The sequence below is a fragment of the Gopherus flavomarginatus genome, chromosome 1 (assembly GCF_025201925.1).
Source record: "Gopherus flavomarginatus isolate rGopFla2 chromosome 1, rGopFla2.mat.asm, whole genome shotgun sequence".
In the NCBI taxonomy this organism is placed as follows: domain Eukaryota; kingdom Metazoa; phylum Chordata; order Testudines; family Testudinidae; genus Gopherus; species Gopherus flavomarginatus.
The window spans coordinates 108,771,657-108,785,635 of record NC_066617.1 but is presented as its reverse complement, the minus strand read 5'-3'; the positions used below and the strand labels follow the sequence as shown (position 1 = coordinate 108,785,635).

The 13,979-nt window shown below is 41.9% G+C and overlaps 1 protein-coding gene across 4 annotated transcripts in view; it reads right to left on the bottom strand.

Moving 5' to 3' along the window:
- The window catches only part of KIAA1549 (KIAA1549 ortholog), a 227,224-nt gene that overhangs the window by 82,541 nt on the left and 130,704 nt on the right, over nucleotides 1-13,979 (bottom strand). For all 4 annotated transcript variants that reach the window (XM_050945445.1, XM_050945451.1, XM_050945459.1 and 1 more), the window contains 2 exons: nucleotides 2,001-2,178; nucleotides 434-564 (listed from right to left, as the gene is read on the bottom strand). In XM_050945445.1, the coding sequence (XP_050801402.1) occupies nucleotides 434-564; nucleotides 2,001-2,178 (309 nt within the window). The remainder of the gene's footprint in view (nucleotides 1-433; nucleotides 565-2,000; nucleotides 2,179-13,979) is intronic.

Below are 13,979 nucleotides of genomic sequence, written 5' to 3'. Positions count from 1 at the left end.
ATATTGTACTTAAACACAAATAAGTTATTTTATTTTTATGGTGATTCGATACTATTTACATTTTTTACGAGTTTATACAGCACAATTTCTATTGATTTTAGTTTTAGAACAAAAGCTAGAATAAACAAACTTTCAGGAAAAAAAAGGCAGCATGTCTTATTAATTAGATTTAGAGTTAATATCCAGTGAGTTTTAGGCCCCTTTATTGGGTAAAATATCCAATAAAGACTCCTCACTTTCCAGATCTAAAGTTCAGATAATGGCTACTCAGGGCACATGGCACAGGTGTAAACACTGATGAACCATGGAACCCAAAAACCTTAAAATCTATTAGTTATCCTCAATATAAACCCACCATTAGATTACCCATTCAAAATGTGTGATGCAGAGTACAGCGAACTTCTTTTTTCTCAGAGCATGCTAGTATTCTTACCTGCACTGTGAAGTTGTAGATATCCTGGTGATGTTTTCTCACCTCAAGGAATGCCATCGTCAGCCCTTTTTCAATGCGCTGGCTGAAGTTACAGAAGCCAGTGTCAACGTTTCGAGGCACAAACTGAAGCACTGGAGGTAAAGGATATGTGTTATTCCTACTGAGTGCAGTATTTGCACTGAAAGGAGAAGGTGGGGAAGCAGGGAACCCTCCCCCTCCATAAATGAATCAGTTTTCCATTAAATCTTGACTGCACTCATGGAAGCTGAAAGTCCAAACAGTGCAGCTCAAGAAATTAATTACAGCAGAAACCGTTCTGTATCAATGCAGAAGGTTTTCTTGTCAATAAAATCTGATGTGACAATAAGGCTCACTTGCTGTCAAGAGATTCTGCAGCCAAAAACAAAAATCCACTTCCTATTACAGGCTTCTGAAAGATCCCCAGCTGTACACAAACTGTCTCTAATACTGAGTCAGTCATTCGAAGCTCTGGAATCCCTGAATTATCCAAGATTTCTTTATGAAAAATCTTTAAAAAGAAGATCAACAGCCTTCTTCTCTGTAGGCTGATAGTGAAGTCTAGTATTCAGTTAGGTTGAAAGACTCCAACTTTGGTCTACCAGGCATCCATTGATACCAGTCTGGCACCTTTCAACTTTTGCACTTAATAAGCATGCATACATTATATATAATGTGTGCATGCATGTGTATACATGTGCACACACTAATTAAGCACTGGTGAAAGGTGCCAGAATGACAGCACTAGAAAGCGAAGTTCTTATTATAACTTTACTCTCTGGTGCTGTCATTCTGGCATCTTTCACCAGTGCTTAATTAGCATGCACATTGCTAGAGAAAGGTGTCAGATTGATAGTACCAGTCTCGCAAAGCATAAATTTAAATCCATGTGAATACAAAAAGGTCTTTTTAAAATGAGTTTTTAAAATTAAATTATAAGCAAAATAATTAAACATTCTAAACAAAATAAACTTTAAATTAAAATTTTTTTTCAGACATACACGAATACATAATTAAATATGCCTTAATATTAAAAGCAAAATACTGGAGAACAAAATACGTAGACCCTTATTCAGGGTTCTGTATTTCCCCTGCAATGGTTTACAAATGGTAAGTGGCCAGTGAGGATGAAGAAAGATCTGGAGTTCTGCATCATGATAAAACTGTTAACTCTTAAAGCATGGTAAAAAAAGAAAAAAATGAAAACTCCCTACACTGACTTTGTTAGAGACATCATCAGCTATAACATAAGTAGGGAATAGAACAGAACATTGCGTTCACCTCTTGCCAAATAAAAGTTTTTCAACTAATTAAATAAGCAACAGTAATAGCAATATTTTGAATGTATACAGCATTTTCCATCCAAAAATCTCAAAGCACTTTGTTAATATGCATGAATTAAGCCTCACAAGAGTAAAGTCTAGATCTTCTGATTCCCAATCTTGTATATTAATCACAAGACCATCCTTCTTCCCAGATCAAAGTCTGTTTCAATACTAAGTTATTTTCCCCCCTCTCTACAGTGTGAAGCACAGTAACAAGAACTCACCTGTGTGAACTTGGAACCTGGGATCTGGCATGGTGAAAGAAGGCTGTAGTGACAAGATGACAGGGGCCTGACCACGTAGAAGGCTGCTGTTCATAAGCACATTTATGACAGCTATTGCTGTGTAAACAAAAGGACCTGATGTCACCAAGAAAGAGAATTTGGGGGAAATTTTATAAACCTATGGAAAAGAAATTAAATAAAATTATCAGCATCAATATTAGCAACTATACCTCACACCTCTATTTCACAGTCCATCTAATGATCCCGAAGCACTTTACCAACATGGATAAATTAAGCAACGGATCCCTAACAGGTAGGAAAATATTGTAATTTTACAGCTGAGGAAAGAGAAGTATACAAAGTCAGACAGCTGGGAATAGAACCTTTATCTATAAAAGCAGCAAAGAGTCCTGTGGCACCTTATAGACTAACAGACGTTTTGGAGCATGAGCTTTCGTGGGTGAATACCCACTTCCTCAGATGCATGTAATGGAAATATCCAGGGGCAGTTGTATATATGTGTGCTAGCAAGCAAGCTAGAGATAACGAGGTCAGTTCAATCAGGGAGGATGAGGCCCTGTTCTAGCAGTTGAGGTGTGAAAACCAAGAGAGGAGAAACTGGTTTCTCCTCTCTTGGTTTTCACACCTCAACTGCTAGAACAGGGCCTCATCCTCCCTGATTGAACTGACCTCGTTATCTCTAGCTTGCTTGCTAGCACACATATATACAACTGCCCCTGGATATTTCCATTACATGCATCTGAGGAAGTGGGTATTCACCCACGAAAGCTCATGCTCCAAAACGTCTGTTAGTCTATAAGGTGCCACAGGACTCTTTGCTGCTTTTACAGATCCAGACTAACACGGCTACCCTCTGATACTTGACAACCTTTATCTAGAGACTCCTACTTCAGTGGAGTAATCACAAGAGAATCTTCCCTTTTGTTAAGCTGACTCAGTTAGAAGTTGTACAGTACAGTTGTTCTCAACCAGGGTTATGTGTACCCCTAGGGATACCCAGAGATCTTCCAGGGAGTACATCAACTCATCTAGATATTTGCCCAGTTTTACAATAAGCTACCTATTAACAAAGTCATTACAAAACTAAAATTTCATACAGACAATGACTTGTTCATACTGCTCTATATATTGTCCATTGAAATGTAAGTACAAATTTATATTCCAATTGATTTGTTTAATAATTATATGGTAAAACTGAGAAAGTAAGCAATTTGTCATTAATAGTGTGCTGTGACACTTGTATTTTAGGTTTGATTTTGTAAGGAAGTAGTTTTTAAGTGAGGTGAAACTTGGGGGTACGCAAGATAAATCAGACTCATGAAAGGGGTACAGTAGTCTGGAAAGGTTGAGAGCCACTGGTTCTGTACATTCATCTTTGCTTTTGCAAAAAGTACTGTGGGAATTTAAATGGCCACAAAGCGGTCTGGACTTCAGTTTTATGTAGCATCTCTGGCAGAACAATATCTCGCCCTCTATACGATGTTGGTATGGAATCTATAGTGCCCTCCAATAACTGGCTACTTACCGAATCACCAGCATGGCTTCTTGCATACTGGACACACATACGGTAGTGTATACATTCCATTGACTCTGTGTGTGTGTGTGTTTTATGCAGGAAGCAATATACACACAATATAGTTTATAGATATAATACAATTTTGTGTGTGTATATATATGTACACTTTTTTTCCCAGAAGACACTCCTCTCCCTTATTTCAGCACAGCTATCACCAATAGGAGCTTCCCACAATTCATATATCTCCTGCTATTCCTTTCAGAAGATAATTCTAGAGTTAAGCCGTCTATTCTGAAGATCTCTAGCCATCACATAACAGATAAGGATCTAAATAGAGGATTTACTATAAAACCAAGTGCAAGTTTCAAATCAGGCACTTTTGTATATCCAAACAACATTATCTAAAACAAAAACAAGGTGAAGGATTTAATTTGAGTATTTTACAGTGTTTCTTTCTCCAAGAGGAAGTGTCCTCTAACCCAATCAACACACCTACTTCCCGGCTGCTTCTTCACACTCCCAGTTCCCTCCATCTACCACACATGATCACACTGTGACACAGTTTCTACACAAAAAGCCAAGACCAGAGCCCTAAGACTTCAGATACACTTCCACATCTTTACAGAGGGTGTCATGGTATAATTCCCCACTCTGAACCTTAGCGTCCAAAAGATGGGGTACCAGCATGAATTCCTCTAAGCTCAATTACCAGTTTAGTACTTGTAGGGCTGCCACCAACCAGGAATTCCAGTGCTTGGTACACTCTGCTCACCCCAAAACCTGGCCCGGGGACCCCCAAGACCCAGACCCTCTGGATCTTAACACAAGGAAAGTAAACCCTTTCCCTCACCGTTGCCTCTCCCAGGCTTCCCCTCCCTGGGTTACCCCGGAAGATCACTGTGATTCAAACTCCTTGAATCTTAAAACAGATAGGAAAATTCACCTTCCCCCCTCCTTCTCTTTCCCCCTCCCAGACTCTCCCTGAGAGAGAAAGTAATCCTAACACAGAGAGAAATTAATCTCTCTCGCCCCCTTCCCTCCTTTCTCTCCACCAATTCCCTGGTGGATCCAGACCCAGTCCCCTGGGGTCTCACCAGAATAAAAAAAACAATCAGGTTCTTAAACAAGAAAAGCTTTTAATTAAGGAAAGAAAAACAGTAAAAATTTTCTTTGTAAATTTAAGATGGAATATGTTACAGGGTCTTTCAGCTATAGACACTGGGAATACCCTCCCAGCCTAAGTATACAAGTACAAATTAAAATCCTTTCAGCAAAATACAAATTTGAACTCCTTCCAGCCAAATACACATTTGCAAATAAAGAAAACAAACATAAGCCTAACTCATTTTAGCTACCTAGTACTCACTATTCTGAATTTATAAGAGCCTGTATCGGAGAGAATGGAGAGAAACCTGGTTGCACGTCTGGCCCCTCTGAGAACCCAGAGAGAACCACCACCAAAAACTAACAGCACACACAAAAACTTCCCTCCTTCAAGATTTGAAAGTATCCTGTCCCCTGATTGGTCCTCTGGTCAGGTGACAGCCAGGCTCGCTGATTTTGTTAACCCTTTACAGACAAAAGAATATGAAGTACTTCTGTTCTATTAACTCTTCCTTATCTGTTTATGACAGAGGGAGACACCAGCTCCCTCCAGACCTTACCCAAATGATGAGCTACCCTGAAGAATTTGAAGCTGAGGATTAGCTTTGTGGAAGAGCACACAGTGCTACCAAATCCTAGCTTATATGTCTCTTATTGAGATCTCTATGGAAGCATAAATAAATAGAAATAATTTTCAAACGACACAATAGACAGCTTTTTCTTCTTTTTGATAAACAAAATGAACAAGATTTATTAAAAAAAGATTTAAAAAAAACCCAGCAAGAAACAACCTCAAGTATCAAGGGAAAAAATACAGTCTCAAGACAGATACATACAGATCTCCCTATATTCCTTGTAATTAGATGCCAAAAAAGTGTGCTGCCATCAGGTTTTATTGTAAATGGATCCAGATCTGTAGCATTCAAATTATTTCAATATAAACAGATACTTCAACCCATTTTGCCTGAAGTTTACTCTTTTATCTCAAGAAGAAATGTTTTCAGCAGCTTCAGTTTGTGAAATAGGGAAGAAATGCCAGAGAAATGTTGTCTATTACCTATAAAAGAAGGCAGCAAGAAAAAAAGAGGAAACAGAATTTTCAATCCTGCAGCTGCAATTATTTGGCATATTCTAAAGTAAAACATGCAGAAGGAGAACAGCCCAGCACAGCTCGCACTGATACTGATGTACTCTAGTCTGACACTTCAGTGGTCAGAGAAGAAAAAATTGTTATCCCCCAAACTCCCCCAAATTTTTCATAAAGTATTTAGTCTGAACAGTCAATACACACCAAATGAGTCCATTTTTGTGCTTCATCATAGTAGGAGGTGGACAATAAATCCAAAAGAAAAATAATTTGAAAGATTTTGAGGGGTGTGAGATGGAGGAAGGTAGTGAGAGGAGAACCATTACAGGCCCAAGACAAAAGTCTAAGTAGTATGCTTCACCACCACCACCACTGGACCAAGTGTCCGATAATAAAAAGTATCCCTAGAAAGCAAATTTATTTCCCAAAGATCTCTTACTAAGGCGAGTAGGTGTTAAAAGTGAAATGCAAAGCTTTTTATGTTTCGAATTATTGTGTGTGCAAGGATGTACAGCTTAACATCCTAAAGGTGATATTTTCAAACCATATTTAGGCACCTAAACAAAAACAGCCTAAATTTCAGAAGTGACAAGCACAGATCTTACTTAAATTAATGGTGTCAAGTATCAGAGGGGTAGCCGTGTTAGTCTGGATCTGTAAAAGCATCGTGTGATGTGTCCGGGATGGAAGCTGGAGGCATGAAGGTAGGCATAGCGGTCGGTAGGAAAACTTTCTTGCTGAAAACCTACCGACCGCTATGCCTACCTTCATGCCTCCAGCTTCCATCCCGGGCACATCACACGATCCATTGTCTACAGCCAAGCACTGAGGTACAACCGCATCTGCTCTAACCCCTCAGACAGAGACCAACACCTACAAAATCTCCACCAAGCATTCTCAAAACTACAATACCCGCACGAGGAAATAAGGAAACAGATCAACAGAGCCAGACGTGTACCCAGAAGCCTCCTACTGCAAGACAAACCCAAGAAAGAAACCAACAGGACTCCACTGGCCATCACATACAGCCCCCAGCTAAAACCCCTCCAATGCATCATCAAGGATCTACAACCCATCCTGGACAATGATCCCACACTTTCACAGGCCTTGGGTGGCAGGCCAGTCCTTGCCCACAGACAACCTGCCAACCTGAAACATATTCTCACCAGTAACTGCACACCGCACCATAATAACTCTAGCTCAGGAACCAATCCATGCAACAAACCTCCATGCCAACTCTGCCCACATATCTACACCAGCGACACCATCACAGGACCTAACCAGATCAGCCACACCATCACTGGTTCATTCACCTGCACATCCACCAATGTAATATACGCCATCATATGCCAGCAATGCCCCTCTGCTATGTACATCGGTCAAACTGGACAGTCTCCACGGAATAGGATAAATGGACACAAATCAGACATTAGGAATGGCAATATACAAAAACCTGTAGGAGAGCACTTCAACCTCCCTGGCCACACTATTGCAGACCTTAAAGTGGCCATCCTGCAGCAAAAAAACTTCAGGACCAGACTTCAAAGAGAAACTGCTGAGCTTCAGTTCATCTGCAAATTTGACACCATCAGCTCAGGATTGAACAAAGACTGTGAATGGCTTGCTAACTACAGAACCAGTTTCTCCTCTCTTGGTTTTCACACCTCAACTGCTAGAACAGGGCCTCATCCTCCCTGATTGAACTGACCTCGTTATCTCTAGCTTGCTTGCTAGCATATATATACCTGCCCCTGGAAATTTCCACCACATGCATCTGAAGAAGTGGGTATTCACCCACAAAAGCTCATGCTCCAAAACGTCTGTTAGTCTATAAGGTGCCACAGGATTCTTTGCTGCTTTTAAATTAATGGGAGGCACAAGAGTACTTCCGAAAACAAGGCCACTTTTATTCAGATACCTATCATTTAAGTGACTAGCTTTAGATAGCCAAGTTTGAAAATTTTGGCCTAAATCACTAACAGGATAAGAAGAAGTCTTAAAACATAAATAAATACTATAATAACCTGACTAATGTGTATTTGTATATGCCTTTCATAGGATGGAATCAGAACTGATCAACTAGTCTCATAAGCCCTATGCAGCACAGAGTTGACAGATTCTTCTGAATTCAGATTGCAAATGCTGAAAGAAAGCATTTTCAATTCCTGTTTAACATTTGTTCATATTTCAGCTGAGCAGCAGTTACATCAAATTGAGGCCAAACATTTTATTTTTGTAAAGGATACCTTGCTACCACACTAAATTTAACAAAGCCACCTCCTATTTTACTGTGCATCACCCTGTAAAAATCAAACATCTGTAAGCTATAATAGGAGATGTAAAAAAAGAAATATTAATAACAAAATGCACTAATTTACCTCAAATTGTACTATACATAAACCAGTTCATGACACTGTTGCCAAAAAAAAAATAAAAAGTCAGATTTGTTTGTTTGGTTAAGTTAAGCACCAAGGAAGAATCTGTTCAGAAAGCTGCATGATTGTAGTCATTAATATATGTTACTATATTGGACAGCTGTTAATTTTAAAGCCTAACATCCTTGGCATTATTCCATTACTAACATGAAATTTTATTCTGGTAGACTAGGGAAGCAAGAATGCTTCAGCTTTAAGCAGTTAAAAACAGCCACCCCCAATGCGTCATTTAGGGTACGTCTACACTACGGGATTATTCCGATTTTACATAAACCGGTTTTATAAAACAGATTGTATAAAGTCGAGTGCACGCAGCCACACTAAGCACATTAATTCGACAGTGTGCGTCCATAGTCCGAGGCTAGCGTCGATTTCTGGAGCGTTGCACTGTGGGAAGCTATCCCATAGCTACCCCATAGTTCCCGCAGTCTCTCCCGCCCCTTGGAATTCTGGGTTGAGAGCCCAGTGCCTGATGGGGCAAACATCATTGTCGCGGGTGGTTCTGGGTACAGCCTCACCCCTCCCTTTGTGAAAGCAGCAGACAATCATTTCACGCCTTTTTTCCTGGGTGAACTGTGCAAACGCCATAGCACAGCAAGCATGGACCCTGCTCAGATCAATACCGCAATAGTGGACGTTGTAAACACCTCGCGCATTCTCGTGCAGTCTATGCTGAACCGGGACCTGCAAACAGAGGTGTAGTGAGCGCCCTCCGTACCCTCCGACCGGAGGGGGCCCTGCAAGGAAGGGGGCCCCTAAAAGTGGCAAAAAAAATGTAAGGTATAACTAGGTAAGTGACATTTATTGACGCTATTGCACAATCCATGTCGGTTTTACTGACAAAACCATGAAGTTATTATGATACATCATAATGCTATTGGCTATATCAGTTGTCTGTCGGTCAGTTTCGAATTTTAGTTGGACTCATTCAAAGAATGTGTATTTGCGTTCATAATGGCGGTCGGTGGATAAATGTTATTAATTTAGTAGTTTAGTTTATCATTTCCAACGCAGAAGGGTGCTTTGTGATGTCTAAGAGAATGTATAAGAGCGGAGCTAGTAAACGACAGGCAGCAAAAGATGCCAAGAAGGAACTTGAGAAAATTCCAAAGTTGTCAACGTATTTTGTGCTGCAATCCAACGTACAAGTACAGGCACATGAAACGGACAGCGCTAGCAGCGACGAATCGTATCCAGAAGTATCCAGAAGTGCTTCAAGTGAGGTCGAAGGTGAAGCCAGTTGTTCTACCAAACAAACTGTGACAGATATTCCAGCTGCTGCTGGGAAAGAAGTATCTGAATCTGAACCACTGACTGATGATCCAGGAGATTGGCGGTCTATAATATCGGACAGGCAAGTGTGTGACATTGTTGCACGTGGCCCACCGCAGCAGAATGAAAGTTATGAATTTCCATTTAACGAGGAAAGACGGAGGTTCACAAGTACTCATTTCTATCGAACCATGGCAAATGGCGAGAAAATAAGACGTTCATGGTTAATGTACTCAGTTCAGAAAGATGCCATTTTTTGTTTTTGTTGTAAATTATTTGGCACTGGCGACATATCGCTACGTCGTGGAACATCTGCTTGGAAAGCACTGTCAAAAAGACTTCAGCAGCATGAAACAGGCAAAGGTCATCAAGACTGTATGGTGAAATGGTTTGACCTTCCGTCAGGCATAGTAAACCGTACATCTATTGACCAACTCGAATTGCAGGCTTTTCTGAAATAAAGATTTCTGGAGAAATGTTGTCAAACGCATGGTTGATGTCGTTATTTTCTTGTCCGAAAGAAACTTGGCATTTCGAGGAAGTAATGAAAAGCTCGGCGATCCTTCGAATGGCAACTTTTTGGGACTGTTTGAATTGCTTGCAAAGTATGCTACTGTCCTCAGCGACTTTTACAGAGGATTAAGAAGGCAGAGACACATGTTCAGTACCTCAGTCCACAGATCCAAAACGAGCTGATTCAACTTGTTGCCAGTAACATTCAAGAGGCCAACATAGCGCAGTTTAAAAAAGCAAAATATTATTCAGTTATTTTGGACTGTACTCCCGACGTGTCACATGAAGAATAGATGTCTGTGGTGTTATGCTTTGTTGAATGCAACGGTGAAGATGGTGTCAATATTCGTGAAGCGTTTGTTGGTTTTCTTAATGTTCATGATACAACTGGCGAGGGCTTATTGGAAGCGTTTCTTGAAAAGGCAAACAACTTAGGAATAGACATTGCTGACATGAGAGGCCAAGCTTATGATAACGGCGCAAATATGAGAGGAAAGAATAAAGGAGTTCAAGCCCGCATGCTAGAAATAAATGACCGTACCTTGTATGTACCATGTGGAGCTCACACTTGGAATCTTGTGATCTCAGACGCGGCAAAGTCATCGAAATATGATTAACAGAATATACATTATCTTTTCTTCTTCACCTTCACGTCGGGATATACTTCAAGAACATATGCCAATATCTGTTAAAGGGTTATCGGACACTCGTTGGGGAGTCGAGAATTGATGCTGTGAAGCCATTGCATTATCACCTTGAAGAATTGTGCAATGCTTTGTCATCTTTGCGAGAATATGTGCTCGAAAAGAAAGATGGCAATACAGCAACAGAAGCCAGTGCGCTTTTAGACCATGTTAATACGTGGCCTTTTGTTCTGACTGTGTACACGTGGTACGATATACTATTTCACGTCAATAAAACCAGCAAATTAATTCAGTCACCAGATGTGTCAATTGACGTACTGCAGGCAGAAGTCGGTGCTACAATGAAGTTTTTGGAAGACTATCGAAATACAGGATATAACTCTGTACTCACAAATGCACGTGAAATAGCAGAGCATATGGGTATTGAGCAGGTGCTTCCAGAAACCAAGGTGCGACGTAAGAAGAGAATGTTTGATTACGAATGTGCTGATGATTCGAGTCGTCTTTCTGCCAAAGAAAAATTCAAATTGCAGTTCTTTGTTGTTCTCACTGATCAGGCCATATCTTCTGTTTTGTTGAGATCTGACCATCTCATGGAGTGATATAAGTTGTTTGGATTTCTGTACAACGCTAACAGCCTGAAGCAGTGTTACAGAGAAAATGAACTGGAGAATCACAGCAAAAATTTTGAAAGAAAAATGGGAGACATTGATGCCAACGAACTCATAATGGAATTGAATCGTTTTATTTATGTCATCGAGAAAGAGAGAGGACTTGTCACGGCAAACAATTTTTTAACGTACATATACAAGAACAGCCTTCAGGAGATATATCCGAATCTTTGCATTCGCATCAGAATTCTTCTGACCACACCAGTTACTGTCACTGGTGCTGAAAGGAGCTTCAGCAGAATGAAACTGATCAAGAACATCCTGCACTCAATCATGACAGATGACAGGCTTTCTGCGCTTGCAGTTATCTCAATCGAAAACAAGATTGCCAGATCTCTGGACTATGACGCATTGATTAACCAATTTGCAGAGAACAAGGCTCGAAAGAAGCGCTTTGCATAAATACGGAATACATGTACACTGTAGGCCTATGTATACACAATATGAACCCTGTATATTGTATAAAATAAATACTGCATTCCAGTTTCTGCATTGTAAGGGGCCCCAGACATATGTTCGGAGGGGGCCACGTTCTTTGTTGCTACGGCCCTGCGTGCAAAGCCAGGTGAGGAGGCGGCGGCGGCTACGGCAGAGCGGAGACGAGAGTGATGAGGACATGGACACAATTATCTCAAACCGCGGGCCCCTGTGCTTTGGAGATCCTGCTGCTAATGGGGCAGGTTCTGGCCACTGAACGCTGATTTTGGGCCCGGGAAGCAAGCACAGACTGGTGGGACCGCATAGTTTTGCGGGTTTGGGATGATGCCCAGTGGCTGTGAAACTTTCGCATGCATAAGAGCCCTTTCTTTGAACTTTGTGACTTGCTTTCCCCTGCCCTGAAACGCCATAATACCAAGATGAGAGCAGCCCTCACAGTGGAGAAGCGAGTGGCAATAGCCCTCTGGAAGCTTGCAACGCCAGATAGCTACCGGTCAGTCGGGAATCAATTTGGAGTGGGAAAATCTACTGTGGGGGCTGCTGTGCTGCAAGTAGCCAAAGCAATCATTAAGCTGCTGCTATGAAAGGTTGTGACTCTGGGAAACGTGCAGGTCATAGTGGATGGCTTTGCTGCAATGGGATTCCCTAACAGTGTGGGGGCGATAGATGGAACCCATATCCCTATCTTGGCACCGGAGCACCAGGGCACCCAGTACATAAACCGCAAGGGGTACTTTTCAATGGTGCTGCAAGCACTGGTGGATCACAAGGGACGTTTCACCAACATCCACGTGGGATGGCCAGGAAGGGTTCATGACGCTCGCATCTTCAGAAGCACTGCTCTGTTTAAACTGCTGCAGCAAGAGAATTACTTCCCAGATCAGAAAACAACAGTTGGGGATGTTGAAATGCCTATACTTATCCTGGGGGACCCAGCCTACCCCTTGATGCTATGGCTCATGAAACCATACACAGGCAGCCTGGACAGTGGTCAGGAGCTGTTCAACTACAGGCTGAGCAAGTGCAGGATGGTGGTAGAATGTGCATTTGGCCGTTTAAAGGCGCGCTGGCGCACATTACTGACTCGCTCAGACCTCAGCCAAACCAATGTCCCCTTTGTTATTGCTGCTTGCTGTGTGCTCCACAATCTCTGTCAGAGTAAGGGGGAGACCTTCATGGCAGGGTGGGAGGCTGAGGCAAATCACCTGGCCACTGATTACGCGCAGCCAGACACCAGGGCGATTAGAAGAGCACACCAGGAAGAGGTGCGCATCATGGAAGCTTTGAAAACGAGTTTCATCACGGGCCAGGGTACGGTGTGACTGCTGTGTTTGTTTCCCCTTCATGAACGCCCCCCCTTTATTGACTCCTTCCCTGTAAGCAACCCACCCTCCCCCTTCGATTACAGCTTGCTTAAGGAAATAAAGTCACTATCGTTTAAAAATCATGTATTCATTATTAAAAAGTAATTATAAAAAGAAGCAGAGAACTGACAAGGTATCCCGGGTGTGGTTTGGGAGGAGCATAGGAGGGAAGGAAAAGGCCATTAAATACATTTCAATGTAATGACAGCCTTTTGGTTGGACTGTCCACTGGGGTGGAGTGGGCGGGTGCACGAAGCCTTCCCCCACGCATTCTTACACATCTGGGTGAGGAAGACATGGAACATGGTGAGTGGTGAAGGTGGTTACACAGGGGCTGCAGGGGCACTCTGTGACCTCGCTGCTCTTCCTGAAGATCCACCAGACGTCGGAGGATATCAGTTTGATCATGCAGCAGCTCCAGCGTTGCATCCCGCCACCGCTGATCTTCCTGCCACCACCTCTCATCTCGAGCGTCTCTCCTATCCTCATGTTGGTCCCTCCTATCCTCATGTTGGTCCCTCCTATCCTCATGTTCACTGGCATCTTTCCTGTACTTTGCTACCACGTCCTTTCAGTCATTCAGATGAGCTCTTTCATTGCGGGTTGCTTCCATGATTTCCAAGAACATTTCGTCTTGCCTCTTCTTTTTCCTCCACCTTATCTGACAGAGCCTTCGGGATGGAGTAGGGAGGCTTGAAAAATGTGCAGCTGCATGAGGGAGGGAAAAAAGGGAGAGAAGTATTTAAAAAGATACATTTTACAGAACAATGGTTAAACTGTTTCACAGTGAACAACACTATTCACCTTACATAGCACATGTGATTTCACTACAAGGTCGCATTTTGCATCTTAATATTGAGTGCCTGCGGCTCTGGTGTTACAGATCTCACAGACGCAGGTCTGGGCATCACAAT